Source organism: Podarcis vaucheri (genome assembly GCF_965113315.1).
Source record: "Podarcis vaucheri genome assembly, chromosome: 7".
Taxonomy (NCBI): Eukaryota; Metazoa; Chordata; class Lepidosauria; order Squamata; family Lacertidae; genus Podarcis; species Podarcis vaucheri.
The window spans coordinates 92447462-92463825 of NC_138765.1; the positions used below are offsets into that span (position 1 = coordinate 92447462).

Genomic DNA, 16364 nt, shown 5'->3' on the forward strand with positions numbered 1-16364 from the left:
ATCTAGCCTAGCATCCTGTTCTCAGAGGGGCCAACCAGATGCCTGTGGTGAACCCATGAGGAGCACATGAGTGCATACAGCCCTCTCCCCTCCTGTGGCTTAGACTGAGCAAATGGTATTGAGAAGCATTGCTGACTCCAACGACGGAGGCAGAGCAGAGCCAGGATGTGTGGGAGCCATCACTGTCTCCTGTGGGAGCAGGTTCCCTAGTGTGTGAAGAAGGACTTTTTAAAAAAGTCCTCCCTTTCTCCGTGTTTTTCTCCGTGTTTTAAAGTTACTCGTTTTACTGATTTAACTGTTGTTGTTTAGTCGTGGCCGACTCTTCGTGACCCCCTGGACCAGAGCACGCCAGGCACTCCTGTCTTCCACTGCCTCCCGCAGTTTGGTCAAACTCATGCTGGTAGCTTCGAGAACACTGTCCAACCATCTCGTCCTCTGTCATCCCCTTCTCCTTGTTCCCTCCATCTTTCCCAACATCAGGGTCTTTTCCAGGGAGTCTTCTCTTCTCCTGAGGTGGCCAAAGTATTGGAGCCTCAGCTTCAGGATCTGTCCCTCCAGTGAGCACTCAGGGCTGATTTCCCTAAGAATGGATAGGTTTGATCTTCTTGCAGTCCATGGGACTCTCAAGAGTCTCCTCCAGCACCAGAATTCAAAAGCATCAATTCTTTGGCGATCAGCCTTCTTTATGATCCAGCTCTCACTTCCATACATCACTACTGGGAAAACCATAGCTTTAACTATACGGACCTTGATTTAACTGTAGCATTTTACAAATTCGAGAAGAATGCAGTTATCTACAAATGAAAGGTTTAACATTCAATGCTCCCATTCAACTCCAAGAAGCATGTACATCTTCAGGGTCAACTGCATGTTTACACAGAGGCAACACAAAGAGGGCTGCAACCAGAGGATTTTGTAACATGCTAACGATATCCTTGCACAGAGACAGAAACTATCAACTAGATGTAGTAAAAAACATAAAGGAGAAAAGTGTTCCGGACTACTCCTCCCTGACCACTGGGCTAAGCTGTCTGGGGATGATGGGAATTGAGAACCCAACCACACCCAGGGACCCAACATTCAAGAACACTGTGAGGAGGGGATCTCCAGCAGCTGCCCTCCCCCATACACATTTCTTCAGCTGCAATAAATGTTGATGCCCCCAGTGCAATTGAGTATATAAGGACAATAGCCCATTGGCAGAAATGGTTTCTCCAAAACATTCTAAGGATACTGCAAGCAGCTTTGCAAACAGAATCTCTGAACTTCAACAGACCATTGGACACAGGCCATAATCACACACAGCAGCCTTTAAAAAAATACAGTAATTTTATATATTAGAAGAGAGATAAATTAAATGTTGACAACACCCATCATTAAAAGCTAATGAATGGTTGATTGTAAAAAGCACTGCATTAAAAAGGGAGTGTTTTGTACTGTTGCTTATTTCTAATTGGTGCATGAATTTTAATGCTATGTACAAAAAGTAAGGGGGTGACACGTCATTCCATCTACTGCTGATGAACTTGCATATATAGGTTTACTGAGGCTTGGAAAGGCAACATCAAACGCAACAGAACTATTTCTTGAGGAGAAAAGAATGAAACATGCATGGACAAAAATACTTGGACATCCATATTCCAGTTTCCCAAAGTCAACTTCGTGAACTTTACTATCCACAGAGGCACTGTGCATACTTTTCATATCCTCTCTGCAAAATTCATGGTGATGTGTGTGCCTCTAGCGTCTTAAGATACTATACCACAGGGCTATCTTAAACTTTAAACTGGACTGCTCATAGATAGACATCCCATTTATTCCATTGCTTTTAAAAGGAACTTTGCAGATGTTTGTGCTGAAGGAAAATCTACAAAAAAATCAAAACCTTTGTATCCATGTTGCCCCTTTGCACAAGCAATGAATGAAGAGGGCTATAGTTGTAGGATAAACTTGATAAATTTCATGGAAACGTGATAAAGGCAGATAAAGAAGGTGAAAAGTATTCTCGAAAACAACATACAGTTGCTATATTTGTATGTGACATCAACCATGCAGTGGCCTTCATGCACAGAGATGCTATAGCCCAGGAGGCCTCGCATCACGTAAGTAAGAGTTGCACTGGGGGTGGGAAGCAGCAGAAGAGACAACAGCCCCTTGAAAAACTCAAGTACATGTCTGGTTTTTTTACATCTGCCACATACAGACACTAACACAACTATACAGAATTCAGTCTATTCTTCACACTCTGAACCTTTGAGATTCCTCGGTTGGTCCCTGAATTCGGTGTCAATCAATTTCCAATCTCTCTTCTCCAAGGGGGAGGCTATTGATGCACAGACAATGGAAAGGTATGCAGATGGTCCTGCAGTGCCTAGGAAACTCAGGTGGGTGTCTAAGTGCAGGGTGCTTAAAAATAATATATTACAGAAGTGAGCCCAAGGTGTCTACTGCTATCACGCCATGTCACAGGAATTGAGGGCACATATAGACTCAAGAACTTGAGACTCCCCACCCTGAGAAAATGCAGCAGCAGAAGTTGGGGAGGGAGCAGGACCAGAATCGTGGCAAGGGGCCACTGGTAGCCAGTACCAACAAAATTAAGTAGATGCACCACTGCCCAAATGTATTAAATGGGCCACCACTCTCTCACGTGGCAGAGCACCCTCCCAGGCCCTTTCCAGGCAAGAGATCAGAGGACTGGTCTCTCACTTGGCCAAACAAGAGGCCTCTGCATGGCTTCTGAGCTCACCCAGCCCAAGTGAAATTGCCCCCAACATCCCTCAGTTTCACCTGTTGCAATTCTTCTTTCTATCTGTAGACTTGGTTGGGATTTTGCTGCCCAGAGGGCTTCTTTCACTGCAAGTACTGAGCAAAGAGAGCTTTAATTCTTGCAAGCACCTCTGACCTGGCCGAGCTCTTAACTCCCAATGGAGTTGACCATCAAGGACTGCTTTCTCTTGGCCTCTTATTGGTGGCCATCCACTCAGAGGAGCCTGCTTTGAGGTCCTGGGCTAGGAGGCAGCGGTAGACGCAGAAGGCAAAGCCTCCCCTGAGAGAGTCTGTATGAAAGTCTTCACCTACAAAAAGAGGAAACAGATCTTCAAATAAAATCCAAACAATTGTTTGTTCAGTTGTTGCCATGTTAGTTCCAGTGAATAAGAGGCACACAATTAAGGCAAATCGATAGCTTACGGTGCCAACTTTAATCTGATGGAAGAAAACGCAAGTTTTGTGCATTATACCAAAGCTTTCACATTTCACAGAAGTGAAATCTTACCTGGGACATAAGCCTCCCTTGTTCATTTGTGTCATCCTCAAAATCCTTTGTGACATCAAGCAGCAAGACTGGAGCATTTCTTATGTTTTCAGAATGAATCCTGTGGGGGCAATAAGAATGTTATTTCCTTAATTCTTTTCACTATACAATCAATATTGTGGCTTCAGTTACAGTGGGTAGTTCAGCTCACTTCCTTGAATGATCTCATCTGCATTGACTTTGAGTTGTCTCATTAATTCACCTCATTCCCTTCAGTGCACCACATGCCAAGGTTGTTGAAAGCAGAGCAAGGGGAACCTTTTGCAGACCAGGGGCCACATTCCCTTTAGACAATCTTCTCGGGGTCCCATACTGGTGACAGAAGAATGAATGGAAATTTTACCTTTGTGTAGTAGGGCAGTTTCTACACACCCCCCCACACCCCTCCATCATCCATCCAGACAATCAAGAGTTCAAGCTTACATTCCAGCCAGGCCAAAAAGGGTGTGAAGCAGGGTCAGTGAGGGACGTGGCCTGGGGAATGTTCCAAGGGCCAGACAAAGAGGTCTGGGGGCACATTCTCCCTACGGACCCAAAGATTCCTGCCCCTGTTGTAATCCTCAGCTTTACCATATTGCCACCCCAGAGCAATTTGGAGATAAAAGTGGCTTATACTATAGGTAAAGGTAAAGGGACCCCTGACCATTAGGTCCAGTTGTGGCTGACTCTGAGGTTGCGGCGCTCATCTCGCTTTATTGGCCGAGGGAGCCAGCGTACAGCTTCTGGGTCATGTGGCCAGCAGGACTAAGCCGCTTCTGGCGAACCAGAGCAGCTCACGGAAACGCCGTTTACCTTCCCGCTGGAGCGGTACCTATTTATCTACTTGCACTTGGATGTGCTTTCGAACTGCTAGGTTGGCAGTAGCAGGGATCGAGCAATGGGAGCTCACCCCGTCACGGGGATTCGAACCGCCTAGGCTCTGGGGTTTAACCCACAGTGCCACCCGCGTCCCTGGCTTATACTATACAGTATACCAAATCTACTCCTTGGACTGTTGATCACACTGTGAAGTTAATAAAACCAGCAATAATTTTATAAAACAGCCTCTCTTGCAGCTTCATGCAAGGATTGCAGATTATTACACAGAGATAGAGCTTTCAGCATCTTAAAGCATAGTGCATATGTTGACTATTATACACCCACAGTGAAGCTAAATTTTGCTGCTTTGCACCATCCCCATGACTCATATAATTCAATGGATTTCCTTGAAACAAAGCCAAATACATTCTACCTTCAGATAAAAAAAACCCACTTTTTTAAGGCACTTACTAATTCCATTACGCACATATGTAGAAATTGTAACTTAAGGTGCCAACCTTACTTTCTGCATCATGTAAGCAGCAAGCATTTTCTGCAATGTGCTCACTTAACAATCGAGCCTCCATGCACCCACGCTCTGCCTCCGTCTTTCAGCCCCAAACTTCTTCGTCTAAGGTAACACTGAGGCTCACAACACCACAGGTCACTGGCCACCTCACTGCAAGCCAAACCTCTGCTTTCTCTATTTGCCTTCACTTAGGATACAGGGAATGGTGTGTGTTTGTAGTGACAGGCTATAGTGAGGAAAGATGGGACAAGCTAGTTAATGGCCTGGCTTGCACCAAACAGTAAGTCATGGTCAGAAACAAACTATAGTTTACTATGAATGTGCCAGCAAGCTGATACGCGCTGCTCAAATCACACCCACTCTGCTCATCCATTTGCCAACTGGGAAGAAACAAACAACAGTGCTGGATTAGAGTTGTGTGCAAACACTAACCCAAACAAACCATGGGCAGAAGTCAAGGTTTCTTTGGAGAGATGCAAACTACCAATGCTGGTTCACACAAAACGTTAAGCCAGTACTGTGGCCTTGTTTACTCCCAGCTTGGCAAAGGGGGGGGTGCAATTTGAACTGTGTGAACACACAAATTCACAGGAAGCCATAGTTTGTTTCTGACTATAGTTTAGTATTACATGCAACATCAAGAGGGACACAAGTGAGGGAGACAAAGTTTTGGGTAAGTGTCTGCATCATCACAAGAAGAAACATGTCAGGATAAGAAAGGAGGAGTGCCCCACATTTATGAGTACAGTGGTACCTTGGGTTAAGAACTTAATTCATTCTGGAGGTCCATTCTTAACCTGAAACTGTTCTTAACCTGAGGTACCACTTTAGCTAATGGGGCCTCCCACTGCTGCCGCCGCACGATTTCTGTTCTCATCCTGAAGCCAAGTTCTTAACCCAAGGTACTATTTCTGGGTTAGCGGAGTCTGTAGCCTGAAGTGTCTGTAACCTGAAGCCTCTGTAACCTGAAGCCTCTGTAACCCAAGGTACCACTGTAAGTAGGGATATAGAATTGGGCTTCATTTAAAATGAATTAAATCTTTAGAATTCACAAGCAGTGGAAAGGGGAGATCAGATAGTCCCATGTTCTGATCATGCTTGACAGTTACTCTGCTGCTTTTGCCCGTACTATACAACTATGTAAGCTTTAAAAAAGCTTGGTTCTGAAAACTAATAATGTAGAACTGGAAAACACACTTCTTCTTTAAGATGGATATGACTAACTACAGGTTGAGAGCAAGAGGACTGGGGGTGAAAGATCAAGGCAAAACATGGAAGTTCATCTGCTTTGCTTCCACTGATTAAGGTTCAGAAGTTGATGGACAGGCTCTGTGTGGCAAGAGAGCTCAGCTGAGTGAAGTCATCACCACACAAAGACTCACTGGATTCCGGAAGCTCAGTTGTAAGTGAGCACAATATGCAAGGCTGTCAGATGTGTTTTACTGATTAAACAGCAAGGAAGATAACATTGGGCACCCGTAATTTACAGTCTCTTCTGCTTTTTGGTGGAGGGGTGAAGTTGTAGTCGCCTTAACTGCTGGCGTAAAGCAACAATAATTCCTTCCTGCCTCTCTTCCTGCTAAATAACAGTTGGAAAACCCTAGCAATGTGTTCAGAATAAAGCATGCAAAATGAGAACATACATCTTGCAGGTTTAAAGGAAGTGCAGTAGAGATTTTTATCCCAGTCTGTGCATGGATTGGCTTTGAACTTGTTTAAAATATACAAACTTGTTTTTATTCTTAGTCACTACAGGAAGCATTCATAAATGGAACAGAATGAATAAAAAATAAAGGATGATGACGACTTAATCCCTAGAGCAGCCTTTCCCAACTTGATGCCCTCCAGAGATTTGGGTCTTCAACTCCCATCGGCCCCAGCCAGTGTGCCAGAGTTGATGGGAGCACAGCCATGCTAGGTGGAGCTGATAGGAGTTGCAGCTTAAAACAGGGGGAGGGCACAAAGTTGGAGAAGGCTGAGGTAGCTTGTGATTTCACACATCGCTCCCACTGCAGAACGGAAACTTCCAGCCTTTCTCTGGTTTGCAACAACACTGCAACTAACACAGTAGTGGCCTGTAAACTGTGACAATGGGAAAGGATAAAAATTCTGCCAATAAGTAATCCCAGATTAATCATAAACGAGTAATCTAGATCAGGCCTGACTTACTGTTAGGAAAGCTGCTCTAGAGTGATCCAGAGCCCACTAATTGTGTCTGGTGAGCAAGAGACTGTTAAGGATTCTGGTTGGGAAGCGAATGGCAAACACATCCCATGGCCCACTTCCACATATCTTGTTTTGGGGCCTGAGTTGTGCTCAGCCCAGGACACAGCACCCGTCTGTACACAGCTGCCCTCCTGCACCTCGTGGTCTTTAGCCCACCCATTTCTGTGCTACCAAGACTTCCTGGTTCCTTTTGGCCCTTTCTGCTCTTCAGCATCATAGCCCAGCTGCAGTAATGCTTAGCAGTTAAAGTGTTGGACAAGGACCTGGGAGACCTGGATGCAAATCCTCACTCAGAAGCCTTGGGCTAGTCAGTGTCTTGGAGCCGAACCCACTTCACAGAGTTGTTGTGAGACTAAAACAGGGAGCGAGAGGACCATATACATCGCCTTGAGTTCCTTGAAGGAAAGAAGATGGGATGTAAATCATCATCCTCATCTCCAGGGGACGGGAACTGTGGCTTGGCTGCATGCTTCTCTCTCTGCATGCACCAGCATACACCTGCCACGTGACACAACCGCGTGCAACCAAAATGAAGAGGCGCAGGTGCAGGCGCTCCCTGCAGAGCCACAACTGCCTTGCCACCGAAGCCAGCTCTCTGCTGCTCCGCCTGCGACTCACTCTGTGCTCTTCTCCATGAGCCACTGTTCGTGCTGATTGTGAAGCTGCTCCAGGTAGCGCAGCTGGACCTCCTTCTCTTCAGGCCTCCCTCTTTGGCGCAATCTTTCCATGCAGATCTGAAAGGAGGGAAAGGGAAATTCATTGGCCAGCGGCATGAACGCCAGAGCCTCACACTGCCTTAAAACCAGCAACTCCTGTTCTGCCAGAGAGCCACACTTCACTCTCACACCCAAGGAGGTTTACCAATGGAGCAAACAATGCAAGCCTTACTTCATGTGTTCCTTCCTGGAGGAAGGAGGGTCATAGAATCCTAGAGTTGGAAGAGACCACAAGGGCCATCGAGTCCAACCCCCTGCCAAGCAGGAAACACCATCAGAGCACTCCTGACATATGCTTGTCAAGCCTCTGCTTAAAGACCTCCAAAGTAGGAGACTCCACCACACTCCTTGGCAGCAAATTCCACTGTCAAACAGCTCTTACTGTCAGGAAGTTCTTCCTAATGTTTAGGTGGAATCTTCTTTCTTGTAGTTTGGATCCATTGCTCCGTGTCCGCTTCTCTGGAGCAGCAGAAAACAACCTTTCTCCCTCCTCTATGTGACATCCTTTTATATATTTGAACATGGCTATCGTATCACCCCTTAACCTCCTCTTCTCCAGGCTAAACATGCCCAGCTCCCTTAGCCATTCCTCATAAGGCATCGTTTCCAGGCCTTTGACCATTTTGGTTGCCCTCCTCTGGACACGTTCCAGTTTGTCAGTGTCCTTCTTGAATTGCGGTGCCCCAAGTGACTTTCTATAGACCCAGAATGCAGCAGCTGTGAAAAAAGCAAATTCCATTCTAGGGATCATTAGGAAAGGCATTGACAATAGACCTGCCAGGATCGTAATGCCGTTGTGCAAATTTTATGATGAGGCCACATTTGGATTACAGTCCTGTTGTACAGTCCTCACTTCAAGAAGGATATTGTAGAGTTGGGAAAGCTTCAGAAAACAGCAGCCAAGGGGATGCAGCGATTCCCTTACAAAGAAAGGTTGCTGCACTTGGGACTTTTTAGTTCAGAGAAATAGTGAGTAACTGGCAACAGGATAGAAGTTTATAAAATTAGGCATGTCGTGGAGAGAGTGGAGAGAGAACGCGTTTTCCCTCCCTCTCTCTCGTAACAATAAAACTCTTGAACATCCCATGAATATGAATGTTGGAAGTTTCTGGACAGACAGAAGGAAGTCCTTCTTCATGCAGCCCAGAGTTAAACTATGGAACTTGCTCCCACAGAAGGCAGTGATGGCTACAAGGTGAAAGGGTTCTGAATATCAGTTGCTGGAAACTACAGGAGAGGAGAGTGTCTTGTGCTTGACCCTCGTACCGACGGGACCGCCTCTCCTGGTAGGCCCCGCGGAGGACCTTAAGGTCCACAAACAACAACACTTTGGAGGTCCCGATCCTCAAGGAGGTTAGATTGGTTTCAACTAGGGCCAGGGCCTTTTCAGTACTGGCCCTGACGTGGTGGAACGCTCTGTCACAAGAGACCAGGGCCCTGCAGGACTTGACATCTTTCCGCAGGGCCTGCAAGACAGAGCTGTTCCGCCTGGCCTTTGGTTTGGACTCAGTCTGACCCTTATGTTTCCCTCACCTTATGGTCTTGATTTATCAGCTACTTTAAAATGAGGCTGCATTTTAAAATGAATTTTAACCTGTATTTTAATTGGGGGTTTTTTTCCTTCCCCCCTCTCTTTTTCCCCTATTATGTTTTTACTGTGATTTTATTGATGTTAGCTGACCTGAGCCTGGCATTGGCTGGGGAGGGCGGGGTATATATTATTGTTGTTGTTGTTGTTGTTGTTGTTATCATTATTAATCCTGCTTGTGGATTTCCCACAGGCACCTGGCTGGCCACACTGACTCTCTCATGGCTTTCCCTTTCCATGGTCTTCTCCGTTCTCCCTCTTGAATTGGAAATGTGTTCTAGGTTGCAATGGAGGAAACTGCTGTGTTTTTAGCTGGAACAACAAAGTACCACCCCCTCCTTCACAATCTCTGCTCTGCATGAGTGCTCAGTGGTGTGATGTGTTGCATGCATGGTGTTCTGATGTGTGCGCACACATATGCGCAGGTGTGTTGGTCATCACACCGACTTTTCAGACAATGCCTAACACGTACTGCGGCCCCTGGAGAACTTGCTGGTACAAAATGTGGCCCCTGGGCTAACAAAGCAGAGCCACTGCTGATGTATACAAGTCAAAACTTGCCTTGATTCCTGCCTTGCAGGGGGTTGGGCTAGATGACCCACTGGGTCCCTTTCACCTCTAAAATTCTATGATTAAAGAAGCCCACCCAAACCTTCACGGACATGCTTCCCGACTGGGAGAAGGTGCACCCAGGGCACCAACTTTGAAGGATCCATTCACATCCAATGCAACAAGCCTGCCGATTTACCTGCCTTCAGCAGAGTAGAAGGTGAGGCAGCCAGAGCAATGACTCAGACAGAGATGTAGCAGGCAGTTTCCTACATGAGTGAACCATCTGGCCTAACACTTGCTTTCAAGCTTCATTTTTGTAAATCACTTTGACTTTCATTTTTGAGGGTGGGAGGTGGCGAAGTGTCTAATAAATATAACAGAGGTTTCCAGTTACCTCTGGAGGTGCCCGTAGATAAAGGAAGCCATGGATGCCAAGCTGGTCCCCGAATGCTTGTTGGAGAAAAGTGTGCCAGTCCTGGTAAATTGCCCACTCAATCTCTGCCAGGTGGCCAATCTCAAACAGGTTTTTGGCAAAGACGTACCTGGGGGAGGACCATGTAGTTAAACCACCCGCACAGCAACAAACACAGGAAGAAGAAGAGGCAAGTCAGAGATAAATGCGAAACTGCCAAGCTTCCCAAATATTGTATTTGCAATTGGCATCCATTCATCATTACAAAATGGAAGGTTTTCCTCTTCCTTGTGGGGAAGAGGCTGCAATGGAAGGAATGGCAAAGCTTTCCTTGCTAAGGGGGCACCATCCTTAGTTTCCCCAATTATAAGTTGAAAGGAACTGCAAGGACATTTAACAACAATGAAAGCGTGGGAAGAAACTGCAGAGCACTCTGCACATGGAGAGGGGGCACTGAATACTTGAGAACATTTCAAAAGGGGGTGTACAGTTCTTTCAAAAGGCAAACATCTCCCCACTTCTCTTGGCCTGTGGCCCCATCTCACTGCTGCTGCTGCTGCCAACTGCAGGAACAGGACTGTGGCACCATACCTATCACTGTATATAGATCTCTCAAAAACTCGCACGTGGTCCCACATCTTCAGGGGCTTGACAGACAGAGGCTCCAGCTGCGCCTTCAGCCGACTCAGGCATGAGTAAGTCTGGAATGTGTAGGACCATCGCGAGGGTTCCTGATACATCATTTGAAGCAGGTTTGCAAAGCTCTGAGAAGGAGAGGCCTGTGACGGGAAATAATTTAAGAGACAAACATTTAAGAACCGAACGGAACAGGAACCACAAAACAAAGTGCGTGTTTTCTGGGGGGACGCCACTGCAGGGCCTGTGAACCTGTGCCATGTGAAGATATTGCAAGGTTCCTCTTCTCTACGCTCAACCTTCTCCCACTTGCTGCCCTCCAGATGTTTTGGACTCCTTTCAGTCCCAGCCAGCAAGCTGGGATAAATGGAAACACATAAGGAACAGCATAGGGAATGGGTGGAGTCTTTAAAAATCTTTATAGAAGTTTTTTTGAACTTTATAAAATCATGCATGGTATGGAGAAAGTGGATAGAGAAATTTTCCTCTACTCTCTCAGAACACTAAAATTCGTAGGCATTCAGGGGAGCCAAACGTTGGAAGATTCAAGAAGATAAGGTTATTGGTGGCTATATAAGCCACGATGGCAGTGCTCTGCCTGCACAGGCAGCAACGCTTCTGAAGACCAGCTCCTGGAAACCACAGGAGGAGAGAGGGCTGCTCTTGCAGTCGTTCTCTGCCGAAAGGTTTTCCCCATCTGAACTACTAAAATTGGATTTAATTTCTGCCAAGAGAATTATAACTCACAAATTAGAGATCGATTTACAATTTAATATTGCGACAGGTGGTGGCACCTGTTCGCCGATAAACCTTGGCTTAACACCACCAACGAAACTTCCATCTTATTTAACTACCTTAACTGTGGTGATGCACAGGTATGCCTTTATAAAGGCTAGATTCAATGTTTTCCCATCAAATGTGTTGGGTAACAGACTCTCCAACGGACAGATCTCACTCCTCTATGACTGTAAAAGTGGATCTATAGAATCGTTATATCATATAATCTTCTGTTGTCCATTACATTCGGCTTCACGGTCCAAGTTTTTGGCCCCATATTTATTGAGAATTGCTGACAGACCTCAGGAAGCCCAAATAATATACTTATTAAACGACGAAGACTCAAGTAGATCCCTTGCAGTCGCTAGATACCTGATTAATGTCTTATTTCATAAGAGGAGAAATGGATCACTGTATGACTCTGACAGCTTAGCCAAACTTAAGAACCATCAATAAGTGCCAGAACTAAGACGCATATCCCCCAAATCCGAGGGATTTGAATTGCGGTTGACATAGAGGGAGCTTATTGTATATAGTGTTTACTTAATTGAAGTAAAATTGGTTTTATATGGGTGTTTTAACTTGGAACTGTTTAAATTGTTTGTTATGGATAAATCTTGATGTATTGTTTTAGATATGGGCCAATGGCCGTAATAATAAATCAAATCAAATCAATGCCGAAAGGTTTCCCACAGGCATCTGCTTGGCCACAGTGGGAACAGGAGGCTGGACTCAATGGGCCACTGGCCTGATCCGGCAGGCTCTACTGGTGTTCTTATAACCTTTAGCACAGGCTTCCTCAAACTCGGGCCTCAAGATATTTTTGGCTTACAACTCCCATGATCCCTAGCTAGCAGGACCAGTGGTCAGGGATGATGGGAACTGTAGTCTCAAAACATCTGGAGGGCTGAGTTTGAGGAAGCCTGCTTTAGCACAAAGAGGGTCACTACTCTTTGGTGCCAAAGGAAGTTGCACGAGAGTGAATGGTTATTTTATCTGAATGATCATTTTGGTAAGAAGGCAAGTTTCCACTTTGCTCAGAATTCTTGTACTGAAGAAGAACTCCCAGTTGACTGAATACAATATTCTGAACCAAAATAGCTCAGTTCCTTACAGCAGTGTTTCCCAACCTTTTTTGGGCAAAGGCACACTTGTTTCATGAAAAAAATCTCGAGGCACACCACCATTACAGCCCCGTGACGTCAGCGCGCAGCGTCACGCCGGGAGGGACATGAATTGCTAGCAAATTACATAATCACCTCCTTGAGGGCTGGCTCATCTTCTCCGAAGGCAGAACCCCATTAATTAACAGCACAGACTCACACCATAGCCAAGACGAGGGGGGAAAACCTCAGTCATGCACAGTCATGCACATGTGGGGGCTAAATGAGGACGAAGACCGGGCAGAGAGCAGGGTTCAAATCACCCCACCTGGCCAGGACAATCCCTGGGTGCTCCCTTGGGCCACTCGCCTGACCCACCTCGCAGGGCTGTTGTTGTGAGGATAACACGGGGAGAACCACGCGCGCCCCCGGGAGCTCCTTGGAGGAGAAAGCGGGCGATGAATGCAATGCACGAAATATATGAGAGGCGACCAGGTTTTGCAGGTGAGGGGCCCCCGCCAGCCTCCGCTTCCAACACCCGGCGCAACGACGCCGAAGTTTCCCCCCGGGCTCGGCTCGGGGAGCAGCGCTGCTCCCCCCCCGGCTCCCCTTCGCCCTCCCGGCTCTCTCTGCCGCCCACTGGGGACCCCCCTCACCTGCCAAGTCCGGAGCACCGGTGGAAGTTGCATGCATGCATGCAGGGCGCCGCGTTGCCATTGCATTGCACTGCACTCCATGCAACGCCTGCACACATGCATTGCCTTGCACGCCCGCCAAGGGGTCTCCCCGCGGTCCGATGCGTCCCCTCCGGCGCGGATGCAGCATTGCAAAAATAAAAAAACCCCGACGCAGCCCTACCTGGGGGGCAGCCTCCGCAGCTCCGCCTCCGCGGGGATCCCCGGGCTCCATCCTGCCGCCCGATCTCCGCGGGGGCGCAGGCAGGCTGCGCGGGGTCTCTGCGGATGAGCCCCTGCCCGCCCGGCCGCCGCCGCTGCGCTCATTCCATGGCCGGGAGAAGAGCGCTTCAAACAAAACGCCCGGCCCGCCAGGCCACGCTGGGAAACGTAGTTCGCGCATCCCGCGCGGGCGCGGAGCCCAAGAGCGAGGGGACTACGGATCCCGGCAGCCCCCGCGCCGGGGACGGAGGGGGAGAGGCCGGGTGCAGGGATGGAGGGACGGGTGGGCAAGCGAGTGAGTGAGTGGCAGCCGCCAAGCCTTGGCCGAGAGCCAGGAAGGGCCTCCCCGGAGGAGGAGGAGGAGGAGGGAGGCGCAGAGCGGGAGGGAGGGAGGGAACCCCAGGGGTCATCTAGTGACGGCGCCCCAATCGAAAATTTGACTTAAAAAAAAAATCTTTCAAATTTTTAAATTTTTCCCGCGGCACACCAGGCAACATCTCGCGGCACACTAGTGTGCCGCGGAACAGTGGTTGGGAAACACTGCCTTACAGACCTAACAAGTTCTACATCTGGACTCTTACCTGGTGGGGACCAGCAGCTTGAACTTTCTGCCACTTGGACACTGGCTCCGAGGTCATGGACCATTTTGGAAAGGCTTTTCTGAGCACTCTCACAAACGTTGACTTCCCCACCGCTGGCGGAGCAAAAAGCACGTAAGCCCATTAGCCAACATTCCTCCTTATACTGTGTTTCCAAATATCAGCAAAAGGAAAAGTAACCTCGTTCTGCTTACGTTGTGCAGAGAATAAGCCATGGAGATGGGATGTAACATTCACACCACATACTTGGAGCACATGGCTTCCCCCTAAGAATAATTCTGGCAAACAGCTCTGAGGGTGGGTGGGGATTCCAGTCAGGATTCAAGCCACAGAGCACTTTCCTCTCTTGTGGTCTCCAGGAGCTGGTATTCAGAAGCCCTGCTGCTTCCGACTGTGGAGGCCAGCAGCCATCAATACCCCTCCCCTCCATGAATTTGTCCAATCCTCTTCTAAAGCCACCTAGTTGGTGACCGCTGCTGCCTCCTGTGGAAGTGAGTTCCATAGTTAAACTACATGCTGCATGAAGGACATTCCCCCCCCCCCCCAATATCCTGAATCTTCCAACACTCAGCTTATTGGGTAAAGAATCCTGGGACCTGTAGTTTGCTCCTCAAGGAGCTCCAATACCCAGCACTCTTTAGCGACCACAGTTCCCAGGATTCGGATGCCATGTGCTTCAAACGTATGGTGTGCATGTGACCCACTTGGCACCTCACCCCGGCCCCACTCCCTTTCTGCATATTATGGGGCGTCATAATACTGCCCAACCTAACAGCGCTCTTGCAACCACCACCACCAAGTTCCATTCACGTCTGAACACTCGCGGAGGCAGCAGTTCATGCTTTAACCTTTTTAGTTGATGGTGCTACATGGATTGTAATGGTTTTGCTTATGATTTGTTATCTGTTCTATATGATTTGTGTTGAGTTTGGAATGTTATTTACTGTTTGTAACTGCCTGCTATTCATCTGAATGAAAAGCAGCATAGAAATATAGTAAATCAATCAATCACCACCCAACCAAGATCTTCCCTGGAGGTTCGCCAAAGCCCGAGACTGCGCTTCTTCCCCAACTGGAGCAAGACGGGGAATGGGGCGGAGCATTGCTCCTAAGACATATATCCTGCAACCGTGCACGGGCCCGAGCCCTGGGGCGACCGAGGCAATAATAAGGCTGCCTCTGAGCAAGTGCAGAGTTCCTCCCCCCCCCCACCTCCGGCTGGACGGGCGCTTCCAAGTCGCAGGACGGCGCTGCCGACATACAATGAAAGAAAAGACCCCCGAGCTCCTCCTGCCCCCCTCCCCAGACCCCTTACCAATGTTTCCTTCGATGGCGAGCCTCTTGCCGGCCTCCCGCGCCGCAGCCATCGCGCAGAGCAGCGCCAGCGAGCGCCCAGCGGTCGGGAGGCGCAGCCCAGCTATTGCGCCTGCGCCCCCGCCCTGCCGAAGTCGCTCGTGTCTTTCCGGAGCCCGCCAAGCCCAAAGGGGCCCAGTTCACTTTGTTCCGGGGCAGCAGTACTCCCGCGGACGGCCATTTGCGGGGCAGGAGGAAGTGCTTGTTGAATGCGGCACCCTGGAGTCATGTTTGGAGAGGATCAGGCGCCTACAGCACAATGGCCAATAACAATGGCATTAACACTATTTAATCAGAAATTGCAACTAAAGTCTCTAAACCTTCACCAGTCACAGCAGAATAATTCAAAAGTTTGATATATACATAGGTAAAGGTAAAGGGACCCCTGACCATTAGGTCCAGTCGTGGCCAACTGGGGTTGCAGCGCTCATCTCTAGTTATTGGCCAAGGGAGCCGGCGTACAGCTTCCAGGTCATGTGGCCAGCAGGACTAAGCCACTTCTGGCGAACCAGAGCAGCGCACGGAAACGCCGTTTACCTTCCCGCCAGAGCGGTACCTATTTATCTACTTGCACTTGGATGTGCTTTCGAACTGCTGGGTTGGCAGGAGCAGGGACCAAGCAATGGGAGCTCACCCCATCGTGAGGATTTGAACTGCCGACCTTCTGATCGGCAAGTCCTAGGCTCTGTGGTTTAACCCACAGCGCTATCCGCGTCCCATAATCTGTCATCAAATATCGCTGGAACAGAAGTTTCCGGATAACCAATCTGTTTCATTCAATGCTTCATCAGCCAATCTTAATCAATTCTTCATCAAGATTATGTATATATCAAACTTTTGAATTACTCTGCCACGACTGGTGA

At 48.1% G+C, this 16364-nt stretch overlaps 1 protein-coding gene across 1 annotated transcript; it reads right to left on the reverse strand.

Moving 5' to 3' along the window:
- Window positions 1–1193: 1193 nt before the first annotated feature.
- On the reverse strand, window positions 1194–15590 carry DGUOK (deoxyguanosine kinase). The gene is made up of 7 exons (XM_082230556.1): window positions 15464–15590; window positions 14131–14243; window positions 10729–10916; window positions 10120–10267; window positions 7488–7603; window positions 3278–3377; window positions 1194–3077 (listed from the first exon to the last, which is right to left on the reverse strand). The coding sequence occupies exons 1-7, from the start codon at window positions 15513–15515 to the stop codon at window positions 3012–3014; spliced, it is 783 nt and encodes a 260-aa protein (XP_082086682.1). The 5' UTR covers window positions 15516–15590; the 3' UTR covers window positions 1194–3011.
- Between the last annotated feature and the right edge of the window lie 774 nt (window positions 15591–16364).

Bases quoted from the DNA above. Each gene is read 5' to 3' on its own strand.
- DGUOK (XM_082230556.1), bottom strand. From the start codon at position 15,515: ATGGCTGCGGCGCGGGAGGCCGGCAAGAGGCTCGCCATCGAAGGAAAC. The intron at 14,244-15,463 runs GTAAGGGGTCTG...TTGCTCCGCCAG, and splicing joins CGCCATCGAAGGAAACATTG to CGGTGGGGAAGTCAACGTTT. The intron at 3,378-7,487 runs GTGAGTCGCAGG...TTGCCCCCACAG, and splicing joins CTCATGGAGAAGAGCACAGA to GATTCATTCTGAAAACATAA.